The sequence below is a fragment of the Chanodichthys erythropterus genome, chromosome 17 (assembly GCF_024489055.1).
Source record: "Chanodichthys erythropterus isolate Z2021 chromosome 17, ASM2448905v1, whole genome shotgun sequence".
In the NCBI taxonomy this organism is placed as follows: Eukaryota; Metazoa; Chordata; class Actinopteri; order Cypriniformes; family Xenocyprididae; genus Chanodichthys; species Chanodichthys erythropterus.
In genome coordinates this window covers 36775813-36803009 of record NC_090237.1, presented here as the reverse complement: position 1 = coordinate 36803009, position 27197 = coordinate 36775813, and the positions used below count along the sequence as shown (strand labels likewise).

The window sequence follows — 27197 nt, the reverse complement described above, 5'->3', positions numbered from 1 at the left end:
GCATGACCCAAGGAATCTACTGAGACCAGTTTCATTACAATTGGTGAATACAGTCAAAAGTTATTAGCATTTTTGTAAATTTTGTTATAACTTTTGACCACAAGGTGGCGCTGTGCCGAAACTTCTCAGGCTCCTTCAGGGCATTGTGCTGATGACCCATACCAAGTTTTGTAAAGATACGTTAATGCGTTCGTAAAATACAGCATTTTAGCACAAAATTAAAAATGGCCGATATGGGAAAAGTGGATATCATTCGACTCGGCATGATTCCCCGAATCCAACGAGACCAAATTTATGATTTTTGGACAAACCCATCAGAAGTTATAAGCAAGAATACCCATTTTTCATATCTCCGCACCAGTAGGTGGCGCTGCGCCGAAACACTGCATGGTACCTCAGGTCATGCTTGTGATGACATGTACCAAGTTTGGTCTGAATACGATAAAGCGTTGCGGAGATACAGCCTTACTTCTGTTTTCGCAAGCACTACGTACAATTCCTTCGTGAGTTTTTCGAAAACGGTTTGAGGAATCAACTTGAATTCCATAAATTTTTGTCAGCATGGTGTGAAGATGATCTGATTCAATTTTCATGAAAATCGGAGTAACAGCCTAGGAGGAGTTCGAAAAAGTAAGTTTTTCAGAAAATTCAAAATGGCGGGAAAATTTTCATGACGGAAAATGACGTCATAGGGTGCGATCGATTCGTCTTGACCCAAGGAATCAGAGGAAAAAAGAGTTTTGTTTCTAGCCCTTACGGTTCAAAAGTTATTAACATAAACATAAGTGCAACTTTGGACAGCTGGTGGCGCTAGAGGGATTGAGTTAGAGACTCCAAATTGGCTATGGTCATAGATCAGACTGTCCTCTAACTGTGTGCCAAATTTCATAACTTTCCCGCAAGCGGTTCTATGGGTTGCCATAGACTTCAAGAGCGGAAGAAGAAGAAGAAGAAGAATAAAAAAAAAAAAAAAAAAAGAACGCCAACAATAACAATAGGTGCCTCCGCACCTTCGGTGCTTGGCCCCTAAATATAGCTGCAAGCAGCAATTACGGGGCCAAGCACAAAAACGACACAAGAAGCCAGCCAACATGGCTGGCAGCATCAGACCAACAGCAGCAGTCAGCAATTAGAAAAAAAAGTTATTAGCATTTTTGTCAATTTTGTTATAACTTTTGACCACAAGGTGGTGCTGGTCCGAACCTTCTCAGGCTCTTTTAGGGCATTGTCCTGATGACCCATACCAAATTTATGAATTTTGGTCAAACCCATCAGAAGTTATAAGCAAAAATAGCCATTTTTCTTATCTCCGCACCAGTAGGTGGCGCTGCGCCGAAACACTGCATGATGCCTCAGGTCATACTTGTGATGACAGGTACCAAGGTTGGTCTAAATACGATAAAGCAGTGCAGAGATACAGCTACAAGAGTGTGTTTTACAACATGCCTCAAATTCATTGCTCCGGTATACGAAAACGGTTTAACGTATCGACTTGAAATCCATAACTTTTTGTCGGCATGGTCTGTAGATGATACAGTTCAATTTTGGTGAAAATCAGAGCAATGGTGTAGGAGGAGTTCGAAAAAGTAGGTTTTTAAAGTGAAACAATATGGCGGACAGGAAGTTCAGCCGACTATAGCAAATTTGATATATATGTTCTCAACATGACCCAAGGAATCAACTGAGACCAGTTTCATTACAATTGGTGAATACAGTCAAAAGTTATTAGCATTTTTGTAAATTTCATAATCACTTTTGACCACAAGCTGGCACTGGTCCGAAACTTCTCAGGCTCCTTCAGGGCATTATTCTGATGACCTATACCGAGTTTCGTAACGATACTTGAATGCGTTCATAAAATACAGCACTTTAGCACAAAATTCAAAATGGACGACGGCCAAAATGGTTGAAATGGGAAAATTGGATATCATTCGACTCGGCATGATTCCCCGAATCCAACGAGACCAAAGTTCAATGAACCCATATGAAGTTATAAGCAAAAAAATCAATTTTTCATATCTCCACTCCAGTAGGTGGCGCTGCGCCGAAACACTGTATGATGCCTCAGGTCATGATTGTGATTACACGTACCAAGTTTTGTCTGAATATGATAAAGCATTGCAGAGATACAGCTTCAAGAGTAGTTTTTGCATAGACTTCAAGAGCGGAAGAAGAAGAAGAAGAAGAAGAATAAAAAATAAATTAAAAAAAAAGAACGCCAACAATAACAATAGGTGCCTCCGCACCTTCGGTGCTTGGCCCCTAATTATAATAATAAAAATAAATAGTATTAGTGTTTCTACTTACAGAGATATTGTATCGCATTGTAGGGTATTGTTCAAAAGACAAAGAACATACTTCCCTGAACTTATTTTGAACAATCTCTGAAAATGAAATTTTAAATGTGACAAGAATGAAGCTGCAGATTGTTTTGAATTGGACAGAATAAAAGTACTTTATATTATTATAGTCCAAAATATCATCTCATTTCCATATTTGTCAATACATTTAGAAAATGCACTCTGTACCTCGTACTTGCTTCAGCATTTCCATAGCTGGCTCTTCAAGAGTTGACACATGGTCTTTGATGAAACATTCATATTCACAGAACTCACTGAGCGTAAGCAATTCTCTGCCCCGATGTTTCTCATTATACTTGTCTATCATTTCGATCACACTTGCTTTGACTACATTTGTAATAATGACAAGAAAAGGTGAAGTTAAGGGATCATCAAGGGTATTATCCTACTAAAGGAACAACTAGTTTAAGGTGTTAACATTTTGACTCACATGATTCCTCAGTACTTCTCAGCCTGCTGTCCCATTTTTTAAATTCATCACGTAGAAGTGCGTAAATATTTTTGTCCCTTGAATGTCCATTTCTACTCAGTTCATATATTTGATCGCTGAACTTCATCATAATCTATATAAGAAGAAAATCAGTATTTATGGACAGAAGAAATAACATTATTTATGGACAGATAAAATTTATTGTGCATTTATTCTTAGAGCTCTTACATCATTGAGATAATTTCCCATCTTCTCTTCTTCCAGAGGTGGACCCTCCTCATAGTTTTTAAGCTCCCTTTGCAAATCGAGTCGCTTATTCTGAATCTGAACAGTCAAAGTTGGAAGCGATTTCTGTGCCCATAAGAAAACATAGTTTAGAGATTACATTTTGTTTTTACAATCATTAGGACACATTGCTCAATACTAAGTTCATTTTTTCAAATCTGTTCACACAGTTCTCCTAACAAAGTGTTAACTTGGCATGCCAGTTCATTTCACATTCAAAATGGGTAACACTTTATTCTGATAGTCCACTTTAGAGATGCTACTAACAATACGCTACTAACAATGCTACTAACAATATTATGCAAGTCATTACAGCTCATTATGCAAAACTTTTGTCTTCTCAGGTGTGAAACACCCATTATTCATGATGATTCAGCCTCCATGCATACTGTGTTTCTTGACAAAAAGTGTCTTACAAAAACTAAATCAATATATTTTTATATATGAAGGAGAAGGCAGGATACTTTTTACATCATTTTGAAGCAAAAACTCTAGTCTACAACCTCCAATACCGAGAATTCTTTTGAACACAGATTTAATATTATATATATATATATATATATATATATATATATATATATATATATATATATATATATATATATACACATTGGCTTTATTTCAGTGACTTAAGTTTTTTTGTTTTTTCAATAACCACGCATAAATGTATTCCTTCAAAAACACAAACATGTACATACATGTTCCTCACATATTATTGTAGCCTAGTTTGTGCTGAATACAGTGTAATGACACTTTTGTCATTTATATGTTTATGAACAACTGAAAAAAGCACAAATGTCAGGGCATGTCAAAACTTCTCCAGGGCCCCGAAAATCCACAGACCCCAGAGAGTTAAGGCCTACCACCATGATCAGCTTAGGGAGCTAAGCACTATTACATACATAACCCAAAAGGGAAGTACAAAGCTCACCTAACGGGTATACCATGCAATGGGCACATAATCATCGAGGCCGAAGAGGGGCCTACAACATGATAGTAGCTATATGTGAAACAGAAGTACACTCAGAAAGTGGCCTTGAAGGGCCACCCTGAACATCTGTGCGTGGACTACAAGCTTTGTTCTCCATTGAGACCTTAGATTTCTGCCCGAATAAGGTAATTGATATTGCTATTCCTTTTTCATAGTAGTTAGTGCTCCCAAGTAAAAAAGGTGTTGTAGTGCCATTCAACCCAATTAAGCCTTGGTAGAATTTTTTCTGTTTATCAAATGATTTAAGCTGGGGGGTGGCAATGTTCATTTATGATGAGGTAACATTGTTCATTTTGTTTTCTTTAGGATTTTGTTTGTGGATGAATTTTACAGGGATTTTACTCCTCTGGTGTCCGCTAGTTATTTTTTTGGGTTTGTTTGTTTTGTATTTGAGAAACTCGTCTCTGTTTCTTTGGTTGGTTTGGTACACATTGAATCTGTGTTTTATAATTTAACCTAACATTCCCTGAAGAAAGAGATTCAGGGTGGTGTAGTCAGGCTATGTTTGATTGAGCAAAGGTTTTATGTTATTTATTTATATATTTTAATGCACACTGTGTTTTATTAAGCTTTTACAGTGATTTTCTAGAGTGAAAACGGACGCTTCATCTTTTGTGTGAAGTACAATAAACTTCATTCAGACTGGGTCCAGTGCAACAGGCTTGTACTAACATAGTGGAAGAAGACAATATAAGTTATAACCGTAATTGAACTAAACTATACCTGTCTATCTCCATGAAGCATATATTCACAGTTTTTTGACATTATAGTGCATCCTGACTGACTCCTGACACCGGAGCATCAGCTCTTGAAACTCGGCCTGAGCGCAGCAGCTCGTTTGCATTTAAAGTGGCAATTTTAACATGCTATAAAAAATTATCTGTGGGGTATTTTGAGCTAAAGCTTCACATACACACTTATTTTACATCTTGTAAAATGGGGCATAATAGGTCCCCTTTAAGATGTTTTTGGTAGACAATAAACTACACATTTCACAATCAATAGAAGGGTTCCCTATTATCATTTATTGCTTGCCTTAATATGATCAGCCAGTTCTTTGGTCAGCTTGTCAGCCAGGCATTGAATAGAGGCTTTACCGTCATTCAGTAGTGAGCTGTGAAGAGAAAGAAATATAAAATATACTATTATATATATTTACTATTTGAATTTCCTTGAAATATGCAAACCGTTCATAAATGTTATGTTACCTGAAATAATTGTGGTTCCTGAAAAATTCCATTTCAGCCTCCATAGCTTTGTCAAAAGGTATTCTGTCATTGATATCACTCTGACCACGACATCGCACAATAATGTAACCCTTGCTAAGAGGAATGACTTTGCCCTGGATAATGTTCAAAACATCAATTTCTGCTCCTCTGTCAATGAGGTCTGGTTTTGTAAGAATTGCTACTCCGCGTATTTAAATAACAAACAAGAGAGAGATAAAGTTTAGGATAAGCAAAAATCAAAGTTACATTGTATACAGTACAGCCATATCCAAAAGTATTGGCAAGGACATAAATTTTGCATTTTGAAAATCTGTCTCACTGGATTATAAGAGCAGAAGTGCTCCCTGCAATCCCTGTGGTTTTTTTTTTGTTGTTGTTTTTTTTTGTTTTTTTTTTTTGTTTTTGTTTTTTTGTGTGTGTGTGTTAGCAATGGTTACCTCCAAAGAAAGATGTGTAGCCATCATCACTTGCATCAAAATGGCCTCACATGCAAAGAATACTGCTCCTGAAAGAACCATTTACCAGATTACCACTGATTAACTGCAGTGGAGAATGTTTCAGCATGTCCAGAATGAGACTACTGAGGATTCAGCCACAGAATTGTGTCACCAGCAGTGCAGAGCTCACTCAATATTGGCAGCAGGTTGGTGTGAGTGCATGTGCACTCACAGTCAGGCCAATAAGTTTGGACAATGTCTTGGTGTCAAGAAGGGCAGCAAAGAAAACATCAAGGACATGCTGAAATTTTGCAGGAAGAACAAGGATTGGAAAATTGAATGTCAGGAGAAGAAAAGGTGAATGCTACCATGAGTCCTGTGTCATGCCAACAGTGAAGTATCCTGAGACCATCCATGTGTGGGGTTGCTTTTCATCTATGGGAGTTGGCTCGCTCACAATTCTGCCCCAAAACACTGCCACAGAGAACACCTCAGTTACTAATGTAACCCTTGTTCCCTGAACATTATGTCAATAATGATGTATTGGGGTCTCACCTGGGAGACTAATCACCTCCAATTGGTAGCTAAATGAGCCAATGGACATTGGCCAATGAGATTTGCATGCCGAGACCCTCTTACCCACACACACGGGTATATATGACTGGCTTACACTTACTGTAATTCACGTGTAACCCCTCATAATTAGGGTGGTTAATGGACTCTTAATTTGAAGAGTAGTTGTAGTGATGCTATTCTCCACTAGAGACAAGCGCAATAATTGAGAAAAGAGTCATTTTTACAAATGAGAGCGGAGATAGAAGATTGTTGATTTCAGAGTGCAAATATTTTAAAAGAGAGCAATATAAAGTGTGAAGAAACTGTTTTAAGTTCTTTTCCAGTCGAATCCGGGGGGAAGAAACATCTTTTTGTACTTTTATTTCGAGGAACTCCGGTGAGTGTTGTGTTCCTCCGTTATTGCTCTGTAATCAGTCATATGTGTTTAATTAATGGTTTACTGTAAGAAATACGATTGATAACTAACTGATGATGAGAAAGTATTGAAATATGCATTTTGATAAAAGAGATAAAGGATAGTTTGTCATAAAAAAAACAATCGGAGTTCAATCAAATGAGTTGTTAAAATCAACTGCGTCACACGTTGTTTGATGTGCATTAGTTGCAAATTGAGCCAGTTTGTGATAGTTTGATGTAATTAATTAACTGTATGGGAATGTAATGTTAAGAAAGAGAATTTAGAGTATGTGATGACATGCATGTTTGCCATTTAGTCATTTTATTTTGTTTTTATTTTGTCATAAAATATATATATATATATATATATATATATATATATATATATATATATATATATATATATATATATATATATAATGTCAGACATTAGTCTGTTTAATGTTGATCAAGTGGGTATATTCTCACAGTATTTTCTTTGTAAGATAAGTTACGTTAATATGCAGTTGGAGGAAGAAAATAGAAAGATTTTAAATTTCCTGTGCTTTATATCTGTTCTTAATTCAGATGAAGCTAATGTGAATGAGTGATAAGTTTTCTGCATTATGCAGGTTGTTTTTTTTCCCCTCCTTCTCTTGTTTGCTGTTGATGTGTGCTTCTTTGATCGTGGACGAGTGAACGGCGAGCCAACAATGCCTAGTTGATGTCGCAACGCATCCTTCTTTGCAGCACATTCAGTATTCTTATTCTGTCATCAATCCCTGGATACAGATAAGAGAATACAACACACCACACTCTTTGGATACCTTGAGTGAAACGGAGTTTAAGACTACCCAGGTAGTAAATCTTTTCTGTCACGTGACTACTTTTACTTTTTTTTTACTTTTTCCTATTTTTCTTATTCAATTTTTTTTTCTTCCTGGAAGGATCTGACTTTATCGAAGAGACAAATAGTAACACAAGGAAAAGACTGTGAACAGTGTTTTGGGAAACCTTTCTTTTATTAGTCATTCCAAACAGGCCTGATTGTATTCCCTTTTAGTTTCGTTTGACTGTTTGCAAACTTTGAACTATTATTTTTTTCAATTGATTCATCCTTAACAAGTTGTAGTGAAATTGCTGTTTCAAATCCTCCTTACGAACTTCGACGTTAACTATAAAGTCACGCTACTGTGCCCATTCATCCTCATGGGCCCTATTTTAACGATCTAAACGCAAAGTGTAAAGCGCAGGTGCACTCAGGGCGTGTCCAAATCCACTTTTGCTATTTTAACGACGGAAAAACGGTCTGTGCGCCGGGGCGCATTTTTGAAATGGGTTGTCCCTATTCTTTTAATGAGTAATGGGCGTAACCTTCAATAAACCAATCAGAGTGTCATCTCCCATTCCCTTTAAGAGCGTTATGCGCTCGCACCATGGCGGATTGCTATTTACATGGCGGAATTTGTCGGCGGAAAAGCTGAACGCTTTTCAAGCGAAGAAACCGATCTGCTCGTGCGTGAAGTTAAAGCGCGCGAGCAGATCATCTACGGGACAAGCAGGAATCCACCAAAGCTTCTCGAGGTGAAGAAGGCGTGGGATGAATTAGCAGTGATTGTGTCCGTTAAGTAGTAATAGGCTGAATTGAAAATAGGTAGCCTAATTCTAATACACACAATGACTATTCATCATTACATTTTTATATTTATGTAGCCTACACAATAATATTCTTTTACACTGTAATCCTTTTGTTTTTAATATTTGGCATGTTTGTGTGATGCGCATCCCTGTGTGTAATAAGCAAAGTCAACGCGCTCTGTGGACGCGCCCAGAGGCGCAGTTTCTTCCAACGCGCTCTAACAAAAAAATATTGCGCCATTGACTTTAGACTTTAGACCAGGTTTGAGTTGGTCTATGGCGCAGTCTATTTCCAGCTCCTTAAAATAGCAATGCGCCGGCAATGCGCCTGAACACACCTCTTTTTTAGACCAGCACGCCCATGGGCGCACTAACTGGCGCAAATGCATTTACTAATTTAAGGACGTGGCGCTGAACGGGAAAACGCGAACGGCGCCGGACGCAAACTAGCAAACACACTTGCACTGCGCCTTGCGTCGCATTGCGTCGGGTGTATTATAGGGCCCTATTAGTTCATTCGAATACTAGAGCGATACAACGGGTTACACACGTTTTGCTGAGGAGTCGAGGCAGGGATCCTGGACATTCAGTGGTGGTTAAGCCTCTGGGTCTGAGGCTGATTTGGGGTCCTGGAGTAGTTTTGTGCTTTTTTCAGTTGCTTATAAACATATTAACTGTAGCACATACTCATGATAACACATATTCATTACACTGTTCTTTCTTATCACAAGTTCAATGATCAGGAAGGAAGAGAACAGGGTCAGCTTTGAGGATTGTTTGCTTTTTTCCTTTTCACCAAAAGGGTCAAACAAAAAGGTGCGCTCACTGCGCTGCAATAATTACTCTCCACAATAACATAAATCAAAACTCTGTTCTCCAGAGCATCAGTGTCAGGGAGACCACATGTCTCCCAGATCTCTCTCCCATCACACACCTCGCTAAACCACGCCCCCTCTGCCACATACCCCCATCACCCGACTCAGGCCAGGGAGCCCTCCGAACAGAGGGTGAACTCCCATCCTAGGAGATAATATTGGAGGGTGACAACAGCCCAACTCATGTGTCACGATCACGTCTGTTCCTGTCACATCCCAGACTACATTTCCCATGATCCTCCATTGCTTATCACCTGCACTCACTTCACAATCACTCCACACTAGTCACCACACCCAGCTGCCACACATTACCTGGACTATAAAAGACTCATACACACACCACCCTGTGATAGATTTCCAAGCGTTTATATCTTGTCTGCCTGTCTGTTTCCCATCTACGATCCTGTGCCGCCTGTCCTGACCTTTGCTTTGTATACTGACCTGTGATTGATATCTGCCAGCCCTGACCCTCTGCTTGTTCCTGACTACGATTCTGCCTGTACGACCATGCTCACCTTTTAATAAAGCTGGATTTGGATCTTACATTGAGTCCGCAATCGTTACATCATGGCTAGACATTTCTTTTCAATGGTGCAGTACTTAGCCTCTCTCTTGAAGAGCTTGCGACTAATGTAGAGCACCGGCTGCTCCTCATCCTCTATCTCCTAGGACAGGACTGCTCCCAGCCCCCTGTCCGACACGGCAACAAGAAGGGGAGACAAAAAGTCAGGAGAATGTAAAAGTGGGCTGCCACACAGAGCAGAGGGTGAAAGCCAGCTGACACTGCTCCGTCCACTGAACCGGATCTGGTGCAAGTGATGTACATGTTTCTTTGTGAAAGAATCCACTTCAGTCGAAGAATGACTGGAATGAGCGATCACTGTTCACAACCGCTCGGCTCCGAAGTCCAGGTAGAAGTTGCTTGGCATGCAAATCTCATGAGTCAATGTCTATTGGCTCATTTAATTACCACTTGGAGGTGATTGGGCTTCCAGGCAAGTTCAGAATAACGTAGAATGTGACTGACTGAATGGGAACCTGTAGTCAATCCTCAAAAGGCAAGTGGACACACAGAAGCCAACAAATTGTGATCATCTCCAGTTACTAATAAAGCCCCGTTCACACCACCAGCGACAAGCAGCGACAAAGCGACAGGATCCCATTCATTTCAATGGAGCGCTGGCGACTTCCGGCGACAAGAGCGACAGTGACCGTTGGCGACGGAATGTAGGCGTGTCAACCGACGAGAGACAAGCGACAAAAGTTCAGATATTTCAACTTTATGCAAATCAGGAGCGAATTTCGTGAGCGACAGCCAATAGGAATGAAGCTCTGGAGCTCACGTCACAGTCTCGAGTGCAGGCAAGACAGACAGGAATAGTTCCGGAGCGATTTCACTGTTTTATATGATTTGACTGTACATACATGGATATAATTAAATGATGCGTGGAAAAGAAACGGTCGGCAGTCTTGTGAGTTTGATTCATACATTTTGTGTTGTTATTATATGATGCTGTGAGCAATTTAGCACTGCTGCAGTTCATATTACAGTTTTCCCTGCATTGTGTTTATTATTAGGGACAAGAAAATTGATTATGTGTCAAATTCGAATGACATTTTAGTATTTTTGACAGTATGAGTGAGTTTAATTTGTTGATAGACCGATCGTTAATCTAGTTAATTATTTAATGCACCGAGCTCTGCAGTCACAACAACAGCAGAATATTGCTTTTAATTATTTTAAACCTAATTCCTTGTCAAATTAGAATTTCTTAGTTTGATATATCATTTGTGATTGCATTTTTCTATAGATATGATCAGACGTGCAGTCTACCAATGATATTAGAGCGACAGCACTAGGAACGCCCACAAGCGACTTCACAGTAGGAGACTAGCGACATGCAGCGAAAAAGTCGCTGGCGGTGTGAACGGGGCTTAAGACAGGAATGGCTCGCCATCAGTCAAGTTTGATATTATAAGAAACTGATATTCAGCATGCCAGAGCAAATTGCAGAAGTTATGAAAAAGAAAAGTCAACCGTATAAATATCGACTCTTCAGCATGTATTGAATGTTTTGTCAATAAAAGCCTTTAAAACTAGAAAACAATATGTATCATATAATATGAAACATGCAAAAAAGCAGCAAACCTTGCATAACACCAAATTTATGCACTGCCAATACTTTTAGCCATGGCTGTATGTTGAAGAAATATGTTACAGAAATATGTTTGCAAACCAAGAGTTCTGAGTCCTTCCGGGTCTGAGTTTTGCGCCATTCTTAGTGCTTCTGTTGTTGCTATGTCAACATTGCAGGGCACAACAACTAAAATGATGGTTTCACTTTTAGCAATATATTTCAGTATCAAGTTTTTGATCTAAAAAAGACAAAATGTTCTCTGGTTAGGGTGAAGAGAATCTTAAAGTCATCATGAAATACTGAAACACATTTATTTATATATATATATATATATATGTCTAAAATATTTTTAACACTTGAATATTTACAGGTAACGATAGGAATTAAGCCTATAATGACTTCTAATGACCTAAAAGAGGAGTCTCCTGTTGTACACTGACAATGCTTCGAGACAGATGTTGAGAAAACACCACATATGCTCACCTGATCTCCAATATCCTCAGGTTGACCGCTCACAGGTACACGGGTTATACCAGGTAGATCGATCAGAGTGAGGTCACACACATCAGGAGATGAAATTTCCAAAGTGATGAGTTCATCACAGATTCCAACTGAATTTCCAGCAAGCTTGTTCTGAGCTGTTGAATTGGCATTCAAAGTATGCAACAGATAAATTCAAGAGTAGCTATAGTTTTATAGTTTTTCCAAAGGGATTGGCTTTGACTCTTATACAAACACCTCTGGACTGCAGGGTTGTACATCATTCATTACTTAATTGAGAGACTTTTCAATTCTAATTAATTTATTAAATTTGAACTGAAGTGGCAAACATGGTGCAGTATGTGTAAATTAAATTTAAATGTATGGAAATAAAATGAGTGTTCTTCAAATTCCAATACAATACATTAATTTATAGCGATCAAAAGTGTGAAAGTTCTGGAATTATCTTTGGACACACATGAAATACAGGATAGTGCATACTTTTGATGAGACCATCAAATCTGTGAGTGTTTTGTTCATACTGACCTTCTCTAACAAGGTTATCCACCTTTAATGGGTCATTAAAGGTCTCTCTGTGACCACTGTAGGAAATGGTCCCTGACCATGGACCATTTTTGAGCCTCTGCAATTTCAGCTCAAGAGGACAGCGAGTGACTATACCTAAAAAAATAAAATAAATAAATAATAATAATAGTTTTAATAGAAAACAATTTATTAGTGGTTTACAAAGTTTGTGGACTGGGTAGTTATTGTAAGGGACGTTCCTTGTTTTTTTCCCCCCGATTCAAATGTCACATTGAAAATATACATGAGAACCAATGAAGTTTAAGTAGTTTCGATCAAAGATGTTATTGCACATATCATTACAATTTTTTTTTAATTCGCTTTGACACTATTTTCACAAATAAGGTGTACATTTTCAAAACTCTTAGTACAAAACTCCAAACTGATCACACATCTAACACAGCTTTCAAAACTTGTTCTCATGCTTTCAGTCTAGTTGTACTTATTTTCATTCTATGTAATCACTGTTTCAAATCACAAGATCATTGTGATATCGTTAGCCTCATAGCATAATTGCCTAAGTCGTTTTTTTGGCGCAATTATGCTATGAGGCTAACGATATGTATTGAGAACATTTGGTTTAATCACCGAAACACAACAGCATGATCTTCTTTCAATTTAGTACTTTTAACAGTCAGTTAACCCAATAGCAAATAATACAAGATACATATTTCAAATCACCCTTGTCGCTGAAATACACAGGTTACAGATGCTACAATTAGAAAATACACTTACATTACCTAAATTACATAATTGACATAAAATCCATAATGTTTGTAAAAGTATCTATTGAGTGTGTTATCAAAAGGTGACAGAGGCATAAGGTTTTGTGTAAAACAGAGTTTGCTGTCACTACAGTAAATGTTCTCACTGTACCATATGACTGAATCTATAACTGATCTTATAGACGTTACGTTGGTATATGTGGTTTACGGGGACTCTCCATAGGCGTAAATATTTTTATGCAGTACATACTGTATATTCTATACCCTACAGCAGGGCTATTCAAGTAGTTTTATTCGAGGGCTGGATTATCAATACAAAAAGTTGAGGAGGGCCAGGGTTTCTTATTGGTAAGAATTATTTTATCTATAATTACAGTTTATATGTATAGAGGGCACCACCCACCCACCTACCCACCCCCAGAAAGAGATTTCAACTAAGGGGGCAACTGAAGTTCTGCATAGGGGACTCCTTTGACCAGTAGCTGCCCTGAGCAATTTTGTTACTTCTATCTTTTTTTTTCTACTGTACATTCAATAAAATAATGACTCACTTATGTTGCCAAGAATGCACACATTCAACACTCAACCAAAAGTAAAAAGAAACTGAATTTGAAAAACTATGGATTTCATATTTTCTGCAGTAAGAACTGAAACATGACAAGTAATGCAGTTTTCATAATGCCATCAACTGTTACTATTTTGACAGTTATTGCACTTTGATTGACTATATGTTCATGTTGGATAGAAAAGTATATGTATATGTAGAATTTTTTTTTTTAGCATTTAGCATGAAATGTACAGTTTGTGTTTATTTAACAAAATATGGTTTTGGGCAGAAAATGAACTATTTGGCTAATTGTGTGATGTATTTTTTGTTGCTGAATTAAGAGTTTAGAAAAAGTACTTTAATTATTGGTAAACGCTTGTTAGCAATTGAAAAAAACTGTTATAATGGTGACCGAGAATAAACGCAGCTCCATTAAGCTTTCATTCCGTTATCCACTGGGCCGTGCTGCGTAGTTCAAAGTAAACTAGTGAAACACCTGAAAACAACGCTATTTGTTCTGTATTTATTGTTACTGACGAGAAACAACTTCAGATGATTCAGTGACAGAGCGGTCTGAACGAATCTAAATCGTTTCAGATCGTTATGCAAGCGTGTTTGGCCAATTCACGGAAAAGAAAGAATCGAGACAAAAGAATGATTAAATCACGAATGATTGGTATCGCTGGTTAGTTTACAGAAATACAGTACACACATAATAACTGCTGAAATATTCGCACAGAAAATGTTTCTCGGGTCATTCGGAGGAGAGTGCTTGGTACGAACAGTGCAGCTGTAGGCGCCACTGCAGCCAATAGTATCCAGCTGCAGACCCGCAGCACCAGCAGTTTCAGAACCGCAGCCACAGAACGGAAGTGAGGGGTGGGGCTTAACAGTCATATTTGCGCTACCCATACATGTAATTTTCTTTAGATAAATATAAGTTGTTTTTACATGGATTTTGATCGTATCGATGTCTAAAAAATTAACAACAATACTTTATAATAAAGTCACTTTTCTGTTCACATAATATGCATATATATATATATATATATATATATATATATATATATATATATATATATATATATATATATATATATATATATTATGCATAACATATTTTCGCTACCCTTTTAAAAGGGTAGCGCAAATGTGACTGTTAAGCCCCGCCCCTCACTTCCATTCTGTGGCTGCGGTTCTGAAACTGCTGGTGCTGCAGGTCTGCAGCTGGATATGTCTCACTGCGGCCACCCAACCTGATCACATGAGAATGCGTATCAATAGTATGTGCGTGTAATCTCTTAGAAAATATAAATAAAATACCAAGCGTATCACGTCAGGGAGATCTACAGTGGCCAACTACCTGGTATCGAGTCTACAGTATACTCAAGGAATTTCACCTTCAGAGGGGCCCTATAGGGCCGAACATCTTGACTGCAAATTTTCACTGGCTAAAGTGACCATTGCTAGCCGCCATGCACCCACTTGCTAGGGGCGGGCTGTTAGAGAGGCCTGCTAAGGCAAACTACCTGCTAGCTAGCTGTCTAGGGCCTGCAACGCTGGGGCTCGCCCACAGGATGGCCTGCTATCTGAAGCAGAACTATGCACACCTACCAGAAAAGCTGGGCCAGCTGCCTGGTAGCCAGTTCTAAGTGGCTAGATACAGCACCCACACTGTTGGGGCTTGCCTTCAGAGAGGCCTGCTAAGGCCAACTATCTCATAGCAAGTCGTTGCTAGCTGTCCAAGTACCCAAATTCTGGGGATTCGCCCACAGGAAAGCCTGCTAAGGCCACGCCAAAGGAAAGTCTTGCTGCTAAAAAGTACCCACACTGTTGGGGACTTGCTTGCAAAGAAGCCTACTTATCCAATAGCAAGTCATTGCTAGCTGCTAAGAACCCCCAAAAAACATTGGGGGTTTGCCCACAGGGAAGCCCACCAAGCTACCTGACAGCACACTATTGCTAGCTATCACAAATCCAAAGTGCTAGGGACTCGCTCACAGGGAGGCTCGGAACGTGTCTTGTTGTTACAACACCGGCACTGATGGAGATAGAGAGGCCCGCTATATTGGACAATAAATATAATGGCTGCCAGAAACCCATTTACTGGGGGCTGCTCACAGGGAAGCCTGCTAAGGCCAGCTACCTGACAGCGCACGTGCTGACAGCTAAGCCCAACATGGTGAGGACTTACACTAAAGGGAGGCCTGTTAAGGCCAGCTACCTTTTAGCCAGTCTAGGAGCAGAGATAGACTGTTTAAACAGCACCTAACCCTGGAACCTATTACATCACTGACAAGCAGTGTACTCATTAAAAGCATCTTTTTAACCTTTAAGCAAGGGGAGAACAAACATACGCCAACATGCCCTGGAGTACTATTTCCAGACGAACATGGCTGTTAGCTCATGTCAATGCTCAGGCTCTAAAGGCTGATTAATACTTCTGCGTCGAGTGTACGCCGTAACTACGGCGTAGACTATTTGTGCCACGCATAGCCTATGACCTAGCTTGACGTGCACCTCTTCAAAAATGTAACAACGTGTCAATTCTACGTGGACTGCAAACGCTGTGATTAGTCTGCTAGAACCCTTCCAATGGGTCAAAAACCTCTGCAGAGCAGTAGGAGAAGAGCAAGCATTTTCAATTTCAACTTTCAACTTTCAGAATGAAATACATTCTGTTTCAGGGGACACATGCAGTCAAACTGCAACAAAAATCGTTACCTATTTGCCTCTTTGACCAGCTGAAGTTAAGGTCAAAAACACTGCTCGACCTGAGCCACAATGGTGCAGCACAGATAAAACACAGCTATAAGATAAGTACTCACATAACACCTTGTCTTACAAGGGAGTGCCACACAGACTCTATCATAACAGAAATCAGCCCTAGAGGAATGGGGCCATTTCATAGAAAGGTCTCCCACAGTCAACCCAGTGCTTGAATATAGTTCAGCGGGCTTAAGAGAGAGCCTAGCAAGAGCCTAACAAAGACTAGCTTCTCAAATGCGGGGCCACAGCTAAGAGCATCCTACTCAGAACATGAAAGGCTAATGCCACCAGGAGACAACTGCACCCGGGGAGGCCTATCCATCGGCCTACAACCCTAGTCGCTACCTATTCTGCCTTTACACCAACCTACATTAATTTTACTATAAAATTTAGGAAGTGATGCTAACCAGGTAACAATAGACGCTTTTTCACCTTTGGGGCCGAACAGTTCTTAGAATGGTAAGGAATGGTTCCAGTTGTGTTTCCCCCTGGTACTGCATGGCACGATTACAAACATCAAAAGAAACCAATAATATATTCAGTTACTGGATTTATTGAGTCAATGAAAGACAACATATGAGTAGTGTCCTTCAAAAAGGAGGGCATTTTTTTCACAGTGTGGTCTTATGAAAAAATCCACAAACATAGAAATTGAAGATGTTAATGTGACAATTCATGCCACTATTGGACGACCAGGAGGGGACGCAAGACCTTTATGAATTTTTGGTAAGGTATAAAATGTTGGCGTAACAGGATTTTTTCATAAATTCAAATTCTCTTTTAGTAACCTCACCCGTTAGTAGCATCAAATCAAGAACAGCATGGAATTCATTTTTAAATGTATTTTTAAATGATCTGTAGTTATTTAAACAATATTTGCCATTATATTGATATTGCAATGCTATGCTCAATATACTATACGTCTACAGCATGGGCCAACAACAACACAAAAAGAAAATTAGTTGTTTCATAAGTCAAGCATCCAATGTTGTTATGCGTAGTATATTGAACTGAACAGGAATTTCTGGAGAACATAAAATGAAAATGATTATGAATTTGTATTAAAGGTACAATTTGTGATATTTTTTTCCACTAGAGGTCGCTAGAAGCCTATTCAAAACAAAGGCGTAGTTTGATGACGCCAAGTTTTAGAGCGGAAACTTGGGACATGTGGTCTCCATCTCAACGGACGGTGCAAAAGAATAGGGATTGGAGTCTGAAAGAACTCATGTTCGTGGATGCGATTATTAACGTTACTGTAGTATGAAGCAGAGCAGGACCGAGTGTTGCGGGAGCTGAACGAGGAGCTGGAGCGATTGATCAACACACGCCTCACGAGCAGCAGGACTTTTATTATGACACAGTCGCAGGCGCCGCTTACGCTTTTCCGGTCATGAGTTTACGGGAGCTGTCCTTGTCGACAGAACCAGCGGCAGATGGTAAACCGTAATTATGTTAAATAAGTAACACAATCCACCATAAAACGTGCAAGAAGTAAATAAGGAACTGCTTGAAGCAAGCTAGTGGTTTGCTGGACGCTAGACACTACTTCCGCATTTGTCCACAGCACTGTTGTCATGTGGTTTCTACGTCAGTAAAGGCGGTAACAAAGGGAACTGACGTCATTGACAGGCGACTGCACTGCCCCGTGTCACGGTTTAGAATGGGAATTTTCTCATGATTTACAAGCAGTTGAAAACATTAGAGATATTGTTAGTAATCAGCTGGACAAAATATATAACACTATCCTAGTGGATTTTGGATATTTTACTGCAAAAATGTTACATATTGTACCTTTAACATTTTAATGTCATATATTTAGGGGCCAAGCCCTGAAGGGTCTGTAGCCCCTATTGTAATTGTACGTTTTCCCTTTTATTATTATTATTCTTCCTCCCGAATGGGAGTCTATGGCAGCCCTATCAACGGAACATGAGAAAATGATGAAATTTGGCACAGTTGTAGAGATGCTCATGAATAGTGATTGGACCAAATTTGGAGTCTCTAGAACCAACTCTATAGCGCCACCACCAGTTCAAAATTTCAACATTCTAACGGTTTTAACATTTGAACTGTTTGTCATAGAAAAATTAAATTTAGTTCATCTGATTCGTCTCTTCATGCTGATGCTATTCAACTTCTTACATTAAGTCTCCACCCATTACAGTAGCGGCCATTTTGAAAAGTACAGTATTTGTTTTTTTCGCTTCTCCTCCTTCAAAATTTGTCCAATTTTGTCCAATCTTTGATCAGATTATCTTTGGACTGAGCCGCACAGAAATGACTGAACAGAATTTTTTTATTCATCTATGTTCAAACGTTAAGATGTCACGAAGTTAACGAGGTCGACCCGAAATTAGTATAGAGGCTGTATCTCGGCCAAACTTTGAGCAATCGAAACAAAAATTGGTACGCTTCATCAGAACCATGGTCTGAGGGTCTATGCCAAACTTGGGAACAGCGCCACCTACAGGTCATGAGATATGAAAAATGGCTATTTTGGCCAATAACTTTTGAACAGTTTGTCAGAAAATCTAGATCTTGGTGTCTATGGATTCCTTGGATCATGCCGAATCCGACGATACCGATTCTGTCAATATTGGATGTATCACGTGTCCGCCATTTTGAATTTTGTCATAAATTGCGATATCTTTTAAACAATTTGACATATCTTCACAAAAATTGGTATGTATGACCTTTAGAAGGTCGTGAAGGTACCTGAGAAGTTTCAGCACAGCGCCACCTACTGTTCCACAGATGTAATGATTATTTCAAAAACGCTTATAACTTTTGAAAACACTTTCCAAAATGTGTATGCTTCATGTCATTTTATTCCCTGGCTTATGCCGATTCCGACAATGTATCATTTGCCATTTTCCTTAAATGTACCTGTCTGCCATATTGAAGTAAATGAAAAACAGTTTTTTCGCTGCTACTCCTACAAATTTTGGTCAATTTTGTCCAAAATCAGCTCAGATGATCTTTGGACCGAGCCGCACAGAAATGACTGAACAGATTTTTGATATTCACTACCATTTCCGAGATATTCATCTCTGAATGTGACCTTGCTTGTGTTTGTTGTCTTATGCTAGTTAGCTTAGCACAGTAATTGCTTAGCATGCTAAACTATTGCTATTCTTTCTAATGTGGTCTTCAGTCAACAGGTTAACCAAAACTTAGTTGGCATTAAATAACTTTGCATACTAATATGGTTAACATGCTATGAAGCTTTTTTTTTTTGTGATCTCTTTCTCACACTGAAACCTCTGCTTAGCATACTGATGAACTTGCATGGCTGATTAGCTCAATGTGTTACGCCACGGATCCCGAATGCTCTGCATCGTGGGTTCGAAACTCAGTGTGACACATGCCTAGACCGCATGAGGTACTGTGGCAGGAAAAGATGCAGAACTTGTGTCTGTTCTAGGCATTCTGCCTAAAACTGGTCTAATCTGAAGCTATCACATGCAATTCCTTTATGTCCAAATTCGTAGTTATTAGGGCCCAAGCGAAAATTCGCGCAGGGCCCTCTTGTTCTTCTAAGGATTATTAGGGCCCAAGCGAATTAAGCGCGCAGGGCCCTCTTGTTCTTCTAAGGATTATTAGGGCCCAAGCGAAAATTCGCGCAGGGCCCTCTTGTTCTTCTAAGGATTATTAGGGCCCAAGCGAAAATTCGCGCAGGGCCCTCTTGTTCTTCTAAGGATTATTATTATTAGGGCCCAAGCGAAAATTCGCGCAGGGCCCTCTTGTTCTTCTAAGGATTATTATTAGGGCCCAAGCGAAAATTCGCGCAGGGCCCTCTTGTTCTTCTAAGGATTATTAGGGCCCAAGCGAAAATTCGCGCAGGGCCCTCTTGTTCTTCTAAGGATTATTATTATTTTTTTTTTTTTCCGTCTTCCGGGGCTTTTTGGGGGCCTTAACATGCTCAAAAACTCTTGAAAATTGGCACACACATTGGAATCCGCGGCCATTAGGACGCCGGAGAGGCTGGTACCCGGGCGTGGCAGGGGGGCTCGACAGCGCCCCCTTGAAAAAAAGTCTGAAAATTTGGTCCATATATTAAACATGCTTGCACGTATTAGTATGAAACTCGGTACACATATAGACCTCATCGGGCCGAACAACTTTCGCGCTCTAAGTTAATCGCCACGCCAACAGGAAGTCAGCTATTAAGGGTTGTTTGAAAAACGCATGCTCTGGAATTTGATATACTCCTCCTAGACGATTAATCCGATCGCCACCAAACTCGGTCAGCATGAAGTCAAGACACTGATGATTAAAAATTGCCAGGGGATTTTTGATATCTCGAACGGTTTGGCCGTGGCGAGGCAACGAATTTATGGCGAGAAAAAGGAAACAGGAAATGTGTTATAACGTCTTAATACATATATTGATCTTTATGAAACTTCACGAGTGTGTTCGTTATAGGAGTCTGATCACATGGATGTGACTATTGTGAGTCAAAGTTATAGCGCCACCAACTGGCAGCAGGAAGTGTATCACTTTTTGAAATGTTTTGAGATCACCCTCTTATTTTTACCTGATTTGCTTCAAACTTCATCAGTGTAATGTCAATACACAGCAGATGTAGACCTATGACAGGATTTTTGATATTTGAAATATTGTTGCCATGGCAACAGGTCAAACTGTAATAATATTCTTGAGTGTTTTTGAGGCTCTTAACATGCTTCAAATTGCATGAAACTCGACACACACATCAATATTGTCAACCAGTAGACATGGACAAAGCCATAGAAATGGGCGTGGTGGAGGGGCTCAGTAGCGCCACCTTTTGACAAAAGTGGGGGGGTTAGTTTTTCCTACAGTCACCAAACTCGGTACACATATTATTCTCATCAAGCCGGACAATTTTCTAATTTACATTCATTAGCTCCGACCAACAGGAAGTCAGCTATTTTGGTTTGAATGTTAATTTTTTGAAAAAACAGGCTATGAATTTTATACTACTACTCCTACGGGGTTTATCCAATTTACACCAAGCTTTTTTTAACTTGTTGCTAACACATTGAAGTTGTTTAATTGCAAACGGATTTTGGATATCTCAAACGGTTTGGCCGTGGCGAGGCAACGAATTTATGGCGAGAAAAGGGAAACAAAGTGTTATAACTTCTGCATACATTAATTGATTTTGATGAAACTTTGGCTTAGTCTTCGTTGTACAAGGCTGATCACATGGATTTAACTATTGTGATTCAAAGTCATAGCGCCACCAACTGGAAGCAGAAAATGTGTCACTTTCAGCATACATTGAGATCACCCTCTTATTTTTACCTGATTTGCTTCAAAATTCATCAGAATAATGTTAAAACTTGGCACATGTAATCCTTTGAAAATGGGCAGGGAGGAGGGGCTTTTCAACGGCACCTTGTAGTGCAGTAAATGTGGAGTGAATTTGACATAGTCCTTTGATGTTTAACCGTTTTAAGTGCCTATTGCCCGCTGTGCACAGTTGCCCTGAAGCCACCGGGGTGGCGGTGCCACCGGGCTTGGGCCCGCCATCGCTGCTCGCAGCTATATTTATTATTTTTTTTTATTTTTATTTTTTCCGTCTTCCGGGGCTTTTGGGGGGCCTTAACATGCTCAAAAACTCTTGAAAATTGGCACACATTGGAATCCGCGGCCATTAGGACGCCGGAGAGGCTGGTACCCGGGCGTGGCAGGGGGGCTCGACAGCGCCCCCTTGAAAAAAGTCTGAAAATTTGGTCCATATATTAAACATGCTTGCACGTATTAGTATGAAACTCGGTACACATATAGACCTCATCGGGCCGAACAACTTTCGCGCTCTAAGTTAATCGCCACGCCAACAGGAAGTCAGCTATTAAGGGTTGTTTGAAAAACGCATGCTCTGGAATTTGATATACTCCTCCTAGACGATTAATCCGATCGCCACCAAAGTCGGTCAGCATGAAGTCAAGACACTGATGATTAAAAATTGCCAGGGGATTTTTGATATCTCGAACGGTTTGGCCGTGGCGAGGCAACGAATTTATGGCGAGAAAAAGGAAACAGGAAATGTGTTATAACGTCTTAATACATATATTGATCTTTATGAAACTTCACGAGTGTGTTCGTTATAGGAGTCTGATCACATGGATGTGACTATTGTGAGTCAAAGTTATAGCGCCACCAACTGGCAGCAGGAAGTGTATCACTTTTTGAAATGTTTTGAGATCACCCTCTTATTTTTACCTGATTTGCTTCAAACTTCATCAGTGTAATGTCAATACACAGCAGATGTAGACCTATGACAGGATTTTTGATATTTGAAATATTGTTGCCATGGCAACAGGTCAAACTGTAATAATATTCTTGAGTGTTTTTGAGGCTCTTAACATGCTTCAAATTGCATGAAACTCGACACACACATCAATATTGTCAACCAGTAGACATGGACAAAGCCATAGAAATGGGCGTGGTGGAGGGGCTCAGTAGCGCCACCTTTTGACAAAAGTGGGGGTTAGTTTTTCCTACAGTCACCAAACTCGGTACACATATTATTCTCATCAAGCCGGACAATTTTCTAATTTACATTCATTAGCTCCGACCAACAGGAAGTCAGCTATTTTGGTTTGAATGTTAATTTTTTGAAAAAACAGGCTATGAATTTTATACTACTACTCCTACAGGGTTTATCCAATTTACACCAAGCTTTTTTTAACTTGTTGCGAACACATTGAAGTTGTTTAATTGCAAAAGGATTTTGGATATCTCAAACGGTTTGGCCGTGGTGAGGCAACGAATTTATGGCGAGAAAAGGGAAACAGGAAATGTGTTATAACTTCTGCATACATTGATTGATGTTTATGAAACTTCAGGAGTGTGTTGGTTGTAGTAGTCTGATCACATGGATGTAACTATTGTGAGTCAAAGTTATAGCGCCACCAAATGGCAGCAAGAAGTGTATCACTTTTAAAATGCTTTGAGATCACCCTCTTATTTTTACCTGATTTGCTTCAAACTTCATCAGTGTAATGTCAATACACAGCAGATGTAGACCTATGACAGGATTTTTGATATTTGAAATATTGTTGCCATGGCAACAGGTCAAACTGTAATAATATTCTTGAGTGTTTTTGAGGCTCTTAACATGCTTCAAATTGCATGAAACTCGACACACACATCAATATTGTCAACCAGTAGACATGGACAAAGCCATAGAAATGGGCGTGGTGGAGGGGCTCAGTAGCGCCACCTTTTGACAAAAGTGGGGGTTAGTTTTTCCTACAGTCACCAAACTCGGTACACATATTATTCTCATCAAGCCGGACACTTTTCTAATTTACATTCATTAGCTCCGACCAACAGGAAGTCAGCTATTTTGGTTTGAATGTTAATTTTTTGAAAAAACAGGCTATGAATTTTATACTACTACTCCTACAGGGTTTATCCAATTTACACCAAGCTTTTTTTAACTTGTTGCTAACACATTGAAGTTGTTTAGTTGCAAACGGATTTTGGATATCTCAAACGGTTTGGCCGTGGCGAGGCAACGAATTTATGGCAAGAAAAGGGAAACAAAGTGTTATAACTTCTGCATACATTAATTGATTTTGATGAAACTTTGGCTTAGTCTTCGTTGTACAAGGCTGATCACATGGATTTGACTATTGTGATTCAAAGTCATAGCGCCACCAACTGGAAGCATAAAATGTGTCACTTTCAGCATACATTGAGATCACCCTCTTATTTTTACCTGATTTGCTTCAAAATTCATCAGAATAATGTTAAAACTTGGCACATGTAATCCTTTGAAAATGGGCAGGGAGGAGGGGCTCTATAACGGCACCTTGTAGTGCAGTAAATGTGGAGTGAATTTGACATAGTCCTTTGATGTTTAACCGTTTTAAGTGCCTATTGCCCGCTGTGCACAGTTGCCCTGAAGCCACCGGGGTGGCGGTGCCACCGGGCTTGGGCCCGCCATCGCTGCTCGCAGCTATATTTAGGGCCCAAGCGAATTAAGCGCGCAGGGCCCTCTTGTTCTTCTAAGGATTATTATTATTATTTTATTTTTTTTTATTTTTTTTATTTTTTTTTTCCGTCTTCCGGGGCTTTTGGGGGCCATTAACATGCTCAAAAACTCTTGAAAATTGGCACACACATTGGAATCCGCGGCCATTAGGACGCCGGAGAGGCTGGTACCCGGGCGTGGCAGGGGGGCTCGACAGCGCCCCCTTGAAAAAAGTCTGAAAATTTGGTCCATATATTAAACATGCTTGCACGTATTAGTATGAAACTCAGTACACATATAGACCTCATCGGGCCGAACAACTTTCGCGCTCTAAGTTAATCGCCACGCCAACAGGAAGTCAGCTATTAAGGGTTGTTTGAAAAACGCATGCTCTGGAATTTGATATACTCCTCCTAGACGATTAATCCGATCGCCACCAAAGTCGGTCAGCATGAAGTCAAGACACTGATGATTAAAAATTGCCAGGGGATTTTTGATATCTCGAACGGTTTGGCCGTGGCGAGGCAACGAATTTATGGCGAGAAAAAGGAAACAGGAAATGTGTTATAACGTCTTAATACATATATTGATCTTTATGAAACTTCACGAGTGTGTTCGTTATAGGAGTCTGATCACATGGATGTAACTATTGTGAGTCAAAGTTATAGCGACACCAACTGGCAGCAGGAAGTGTATCACTTTTTGAAATGCTTTGAGATCACCCTCTTATTTTTACCTGATTTGCTTCAAACTTCATCAATGTAATGGCAATACACAGCAGATGTAGACCTATGACAGGATTTTTGATATTTGAAATATTGTTGCCATGGCAACAGGTCAAACTGTAATAATATTCTTGAGTGTTTTTGAGGCTCTTAACATGCTTCAAATTGCATGAAACTCAACACACACATCAATATTGTCAACCAGTAGACATGGACAAAGCCATAGAAATGGGCGTGGTGGAGGGGCTCAGTAGCGCCACCTTTTGACAAAAGTGGGGGTTAGTTTTTCCTACAGTCACCAAACTCGGTACACATATTGTTCTCATCAAGCCGGACAATTTTCTAATTTACATTCATTAGCTCTGACCAACAGGAAGTCGGCTATTTTTGTTTGAATGTTAATTTTTTGAAAAAACAGGCTATGAATTTTATACTACTACTCCTACAGGGTTTATCCAATTTACACCAAGCTTTTTTTAACTTGTTGCTAACACATTGAAGTTGTTTAATTGCAAACGGATTTTGGATACCTCAAACGGTTTGGCCGTGGCGAGGCAACAAATTTATGGCGAGAAAAAGGAAACAGGAAATGTGTTATAACGTCTGCATACATATATTGATCTTTATGAAACTTCACGAGTGTGTTGGTTGTAGTAGTCTGATCACATGGATGTGACTATTGTGAGTCAAAGTTATAGCACCACCAACTGGCAGCAGGAAGTGTATCACTTTTTGAAATGCTTTGAGATCACCCTCTTATTTTTACCTGATTTGCTTCAAACTTCATCAGTGTAATGTCAATACACAGCAGATGTAGACCTATGACAGGATTTTTGATATTTGAAATATTGTTGCCATGGCAACAGGTCAAACTGTAATAATATTCTTGAGTGTTTTTGAGGCTCTTAACATGCTTCAAATTGCATGAAACTCGACACACACATCAATATTGTCAACCAGTAGACATGGACAAAGCCATAGAAATGGGCGTGGTGAAGGGGCTCAGTAGCGCCACCTTTTGTCAAAAGTGGGGGTTAGTTTTTCCTACAGTCACCAAACTCGGTACACATATTGTACTCATCAAGCTGGACAATTTTCTAATTTACATTCATTAGCTCCGACCAACAGGAAGTCGGCTATTTTTGTTTGAATGTTAATTTTTTGAAAAAACAGGCTATGAATTTTATACTACTACTCCTACAGGGTTTATCCAATTTACACCAAGCTTTTTTTAACTTGTTGCTAACACATTGAAGTTGTTTAATTGCAAACGGATTTTGGATATCTCAAACGGTTTGGCCATGGCGAGGCAACAAATTTATGGCAAGAAAAGGGAAACAAAGTGTTATAACTTCTGCATACATTAATTGATTTTGATGAAACTTTGGCTTAGTCTTCGTTGTACAAGGCTGATCACATGGATTTGACTATTGTGATTCAAAGTCATAGCGCCACCAACTGGAAGCAGAAAATGTGTCACTTTCAGCATACATTGAGATCACCCTCTTATTTTTACCTGATTTGCTTCAAAATTCATCAGAATAATGTTAAAACTTGGCACATGTAATCCTTTGAAAATGGGCAGGGAGGAGGGGCTCTATAGCGGCACCTTGTAGTGCAGTAAATGTGGAGTGAATTTGACATAGTCCTTTGATGTTTAACCATTTTAAGTGCCTATTGCCCGCTGTGCACAGTTGCCCTGAAGCCACCGGGGTGGCGGTGCCACCGGGCTTGGGCCCGCCATCGCTGCTCGCAGCTATATTTATTATTATTATTATTATTATCTTTTTTTTTTTTCCGTCTTCCGGGGCTTTTTGGGGGCCTTAACATGCTCAAAAACTCTTGAAAATTGGCACACACATTGGAATCCGCGGCCATTAGGACGCCGGAGAGGCTGGTACCCGGGCGTGGCAGGGGGGCTCGACAGCGCCCCCTTGAAAAAAGTCTGAAAATTTGGTCCATATATTAAACATGCTTGCACGTATTAGTATGAAACTCGGTACACATATAGACCTCATCGGGCCGAACAACTTTCGCGCTCTAAGTTAATCACCACGCCA

At 39.6% G+C, this 27197-nt stretch overlaps 1 protein-coding gene across 1 annotated transcript in view; it reads right to left on the bottom strand.

The window, feature by feature from the left end:
* The window catches only part of LOC137004245 (interferon-induced GTP-binding protein Mx-like), a 47307-nt gene that overhangs the window by 6840 nt on the left and 13270 nt on the right, over nt 1-27197 (bottom strand). Inside the window, exons 4-12 of the mRNA XM_067364430.1 lie at nt 12361-12495; nt 11818-11972; nt 11434-11572; nt 5275-5473; nt 5102-5180; nt 3019-3141; nt 2791-2923; nt 2529-2687; nt 2308-2384 (exon numbers count right to left, since the gene is read on the bottom strand). Of these exons, the coding sequence (XP_067220531.1) occupies nt 2308-2384; nt 2529-2687; nt 2791-2923; nt 3019-3141; nt 5102-5180; nt 5275-5473; nt 11434-11572; nt 11818-11972; nt 12361-12495 (1199 nt within the window). The remainder of the gene's footprint in view (nt 1-2307; nt 2385-2528; nt 2688-2790; nt 2924-3018; nt 3142-5101; nt 5181-5274; nt 5474-11433; nt 11573-11817; nt 11973-12360; nt 12496-27197) is intronic.